Raw genomic sequence first — 5,104 nt, forward strand, 5'->3', positions numbered from 1 at the left:
GTTTTGTCACTAAAACACTCCACAAATTAAAATCCAAAATAAATAAAAGCCGCCTCCACAGGCTACAAGGCTTTGAATTCTAATTGTTGATCGAATCAAATATGCCAAGAGTTGTAGAGTCTAGAGATCGTACCACGCGGTTATCACCTTTCTTGGTGCCTACTTCTAATTTCAAATTCCATTTGTCTGAATTTTGATTCGCTCTCATAGATGAAATATGTCATAAGCACAAGTACAGAGGTCATTTCATTAGTCGTAAAGGTGATATCTGAATAGTTGGTAATATTGGTCGTCGGAGAGTGTCGGAGACGCCGCCGCCTGTGTCCAAATAGTCTCTTTCCGAACAAATTAGAAGAAGAAAATGAAAGAAGCAGAAGCAGCTAATTAAGAAAGAGAATATGATTTTAATTAATTAGTCACATTAATTTTAACAATTAGATCGAATATTCATGATCATTAATTTAAACAATGAACCATAAGATGACAAGTGGATTTTTCTCTGCAGCTTAATTTGTAACGAATTAAGCAATACACACTCATTTACACAAATTTATGTGTATTTTTAATTACTCTCTTAGCCTTGCGATTCCCAGTCTAATTAATTAAGTTAGCGATATTACTTAATTCCTGAATTCTTTAGTTTAACTTGAAGCATACTTGCGATTATCGTAGTGCATGTCTATAAAATTATTTATTTCTAGAGAGAACAACCTTTGATGTTGATCAAAGAGATTCGTGCTGTCTATCCATCCCGCCACAACGTATGCGTAGTAGATAGGTGGGATAAGGAAGATGAGGATGCTACTCAGATTCCTACAAATTTTTAATCTACTGTTTCACAAGTCATACAAGCCTTCTCTCGTGGGTCTACCGTAACATCTCTGCTATACCATTTAGCAGGATAAATATCATCATCTCTATTTAATAAATCTAATCTTAATAGAATGGATTGTTACTGAGACAATATATATATATATATATATATATATATATCATGATGATGATGATGTGCTTAAAGTCTAGGGTGTTTAGACCGTGAAGACATTTTTCTCAATGGTGACATATGGCTTCCATGTATGTGATTCATATTACCAAAGAACGACCAATATAGATATATATATATATATTATTTGTCTATAGTAATGTTGCAAACAAGAACACTTGCTTGCTGTAGAGTCATTTGCCCCCACAATTAGAGTTTACATGGATTAAGCCATATAAAGGGTTCCTTTATTGATAATTATCAATACCAAATACCAGCCTAAAACCTTCACCAAACTAATGGATCACACCTAGTTTGTAAAATACTTTGTTAGCAGAGGCTGTTTGATAAAAGCTGAAATAATTGCTGAATCGAATGGTTTATTGTTTTGTTTGTTAGTGAATAAAATGTTTATGAATATAATAATCTATCCAATTTCAGCTTCAGTCATTAAGGAAGCCACAACCTATTTCATAATAACTTATTCACTAAGGCGCAGTTTGGGTAGACTTGTACACTTGTATTTTTAACAGCTCTGAAGTATAAAATATAATAATTGTTTTTACATTGGTGTTTTTGTTTTGAAAACCGTTTGGTAAAAAATTTTGTAAAGTATGTTTTCCGGAACAAAAGAATCATTTCCTATTTGGTAAAAGCATGTTCTTCCATGCTTTTGGTGAGGGTTTCTGGTGATTTGGTGGTTGAGATGGTGATGGCAATGTAACTCTAATAGCGGCAAACGGAGATAGGGCCAAGAGTTGGATCAGAGGGTGGTCACGTGTGACCACGAAAACAAAAGTATTATTTTGCCAAAAGCACATTGTATAAAAACAGAAACACAAAATATACAATACAAACACTATATGGTACTTTTTGTGCTTTTATACTTTCAAGAATACAAAAGTACTTTATAAAAACCTATTCAAACAGGGCCTAAAAATCAAAATAATAAGTTTTTCGGTTCATCCACTTCAACTATTTATCAAACTGCCCCTAAGTTGCTCTTTAAAGTTATCTAAGAAAATATCATGTCTTCCCAAAGTGTGATTTTTGATGTCGAAATGGACGGTGAATGCATGGGCCATACTGTTATTATATTTTAAGAGGTGAAAATACATCTTTCCTTACAAAACATGGTCTTGCAAATTATGATCAATCGCGTGGTCAAAGCACGTTGGGGGTATTTATTTTTGAACCCTTAAGCCGTGTTTGGTTTAATATAGAAAATAAGAGTGAAACATTTACTTGTCTTATTTTGTAAAAAACTCTTATTTTCTACCAAACCAAACATAGTCTTAGATGAAAACATAATTAATTCCTGTTTCTTTATGTATGTATGTATGTATAGAAAATGTGCTCATGACTCTCCAATGACCATTTGGGCGAAGTTTCTAAGAAACGCCACATACCTTTGTGGTTATGGGTTAGCGTCTGATGGGGACGTTTACTTCAGCTTTGAATTGGCCGTCCCATGCAACTTTCGTGACCAGTGACCAGTGACCAGCCCCACAAGAAAACAGTTTTGCTGAGCGCATCTATCCTCTTCATTTATGCATTATTCACCAAAATTTATCTATTAACAAATTAAAAAATAAGGGTTAATCCAGACCCAGAACCAAAGTACTATATATCAAGTTCCACCATGAAAACATTATGCAAAAGAAAACCCACAAGTACTGATGAACTTTATCTATATACCTAAAAGCAAAATCCAGTTCCATTCATGATTTAAATGTCATTTGCATAATAATGTCTTCTAACTATCAACACAATCAAGATCCTATTAACAAAACACATCTAAAAAATAATAAAAACTACTATGCTGTGTGTTACTATTTCTCATCACTTGATCTTTCGATGTTTGTCTTTTTCAACTATTTCAATGAAACACTTTGATACAGCCCCTGGGGTTTTGTCTCATAAACTGTAGCCAATAAATTTGTATATGTAGTGTTGGCTAAATATGGAGTTGCTTCGTCGACATTGTATTTCTCTTGAAATCCAAATCCATTGAGAAGATGATACGGAGATGACCCAAAATCCATAAACAACCCATACTGATCATCACCACCGCCATTGCCGGACCATGTGCCGTAGCCGTTCTCCATGCCCACAGACGGTGAGGCTGAAAGACCAGAAACATCTTGAGATGATGTAACACTGTAACTGTTGTTTCTGCTGGTTCCTAATTCCGATGGTTCCATGAGTCCCGCCGGCAGAGACAAGTGGGTTGGGTCGGGAATCTTTCTGTTGGAGTTCACGTCGTGTCCTAACCCACCTCCAGTCGAAAAAGGTAGTACTGTTGTAGAGCTTGTGTTGAGAAAAGTGGAGAAGTCATAATCGAAAGTTTCGGTTTTAGTAGTTAGACAAGTAGAAGAAGATGGTGTGGAACTGAAGTCCATGTTGTTATTATTGGCTTTATTGCTATTGACGGTGGTTGTGATGCTGCTGTTGCTGTTGAGGCCGTTCTTCTTTGCCAGCCACTTCTTCTTCAACTTGGTATTCCAGTAATTCTTCACATCGTTGTCTGTTCTTCCGGGCAGTTGGGATGCTATCACAGACCACCTAATTAAGCCAAATACAGAAGATAATAAATAAACAAATAGATAAATTCAATTACACTAACTACAAGTAATTTTTTTTTTAAACAATGCTACAAGAGAAAGAAAGTAACAAATAATTTTTTTTTTTTTTTTTTGAAAAAAGAAGACTTGATTTAACCTGCCTGCTTCCTATGCTATTGTAGAGAGTACATATTATGTTATCTTCCTCTTCAGTAAAACCTCCATGTTTGATGTCTGGTCTGAGATAATTGAGCCATCTCAAACGGCAGCTCTTGCCACAACGTCTAAGGCCTGAAATAGGAAATGAGATCCTTTAAGTAAAAACTGGAACGAAACAAAATGAAAGAAAGCAATCTATTTTGGAGAGACAAGAAAACAACATTTGTGAAATTGATAGGGAGGATTGGATGAAACACAAATTAAATTCTAGATACTCGGAGAAAATCGGATGGGAGAGACCAATGCAAACTAAGAACTGGGTTTCGGAAAATCGGATCAATGCAACTCATGAGTATATATAAACCCACCCTATCTTTTTGTTTTTTTCCAGTGGAAGAAACTAAATTAAGCAAGATAAAATAAATCGCATAAATAATGAAATGGATTTACGCTTTAGAATAAATTGCACAAGTAAAATGAAGATTTCAGAAAGAAAAAAATGCAATTTGGGTAATAGGAATTGAGTCAATTTGCTTTAGGAAAATAGAACAAAACGCCCTCGGTGGATGTTGGAGAGAAAAATAGAGAAATCAAGAACTGGGAGCATGAGAAGTGTGTAAATTAAGAAACGGATCGAAAACAGAACACCATTGCCATTCCATGTTAGTGAGAAGGGGGAAGATTGTGAAGTGTGTAAGCAAAGCTTGATTTAGGATACAGAGAAGAGAAAAGCATTAGTTGATGTCGTTTTGAAATGGGAAAGGATGAAATTGATGAAATGGATTGAAAGCATGAGAGAGAGAGAGAGAGAGAGAGAGAAAGAGACCTGCTTTCTGGGGTAAAGCGATCCAGTTACCACCAGTGCCATATTTCTCAACGTAGTTCTTGAGAGCAGTATCTTCTTCAGGGGACCATGGGCCTCTCTTGACATTGGCTTTGTCGCAGCAAGGAGCTCGTCCCATGGTTACTAGCTTAATTAGCTCTCACTGAGAGATGATAATATATCCGATGCCCGGTGGAGTGGAAATCACTCAAATCAGAGCTCCTTACCCCTTTGTATGTATATTTCCTGGCCGGAGAGACGGAATCGGGGTGTTGGCAGTTTTAAAGATAAAAGAGCTTTTAACAAGCTTGACTACGTACTACCACCACCTATTATTTTATTCTTTTGTATAATTTTTTTTTTCCGGTTGGGCAGGCTGCAGAGCCCAGTCAACCGCATGGTACATGAAATAAAAAGTAACGCTTCTTTCTTTCTTTCACTCATACAAGTTCTGGAGTCAGATTTAATTTTTGTTTTACCGCGTCTCAGACTGGGAGAGGCAGTGCCAGTGATTGAATGGGACAATGCACGACTCATCTAAAACCAAATTGATTTGAGCCTCAGATTTTTATCATG

At 36.0% G+C, this 5,104-nt stretch overlaps 1 protein-coding gene across 1 annotated transcript; it reads right to left on the reverse strand.

Moving 5' to 3' along the window:
- Positions 1 to 2,656: 2,656 nt before the first annotated feature.
- Positions 2,657 to 4,855, reverse strand: LOC104588227 (uncharacterized). The gene is made up of 3 exons (XM_010246072.3): positions 4,532 to 4,855; positions 3,708 to 3,837; positions 2,657 to 3,547 (listed from the first exon to the last, which is right to left on the reverse strand). Exons 1-3 carry the CDS (start codon positions 4,665 to 4,667, stop codon positions 2,857 to 2,859), a joined length of 957 nt encoding a protein of 318 aa, XP_010244374.1. The 5' UTR covers positions 4,668 to 4,855; the 3' UTR covers positions 2,657 to 2,856.
- Positions 4,856 to 5,104: the final 249 nt, after the last annotated feature.

This window comes from Nelumbo nucifera, chromosome 8 (genome assembly GCF_055504915.1).
Source record: "Nelumbo nucifera cultivar China Antique chromosome 8, China Antique-T2T, whole genome shotgun sequence".
Classification (NCBI taxonomy): Eukaryota; Viridiplantae; Streptophyta; class Magnoliopsida; order Proteales; family Nelumbonaceae; genus Nelumbo; species Nelumbo nucifera.

Bases quoted from the DNA above. Each gene is read 5' to 3' on its own strand.
- LOC104588227 (XM_010246072.3), bottom strand. From the start codon at position 4,667: ATGGGACGAGCTCCTTGCTGCGACAAAGCCAATGTCAAGAGAGGCCCA. The intron at 3,838-4,531 runs GTCTCTTTCTCT...TTCCTATTTCAG, and splicing joins CGCTTTACCCCAGAAAGCAG to GCCTTAGACGTTGTGGCAAG. The intron at 3,548-3,707 runs GCAGGTTAAATC...TGGCTTAATTAG, and splicing joins TACAATAGCATAGGAAGCAG to GTGGTCTGTGATAGCATCCC.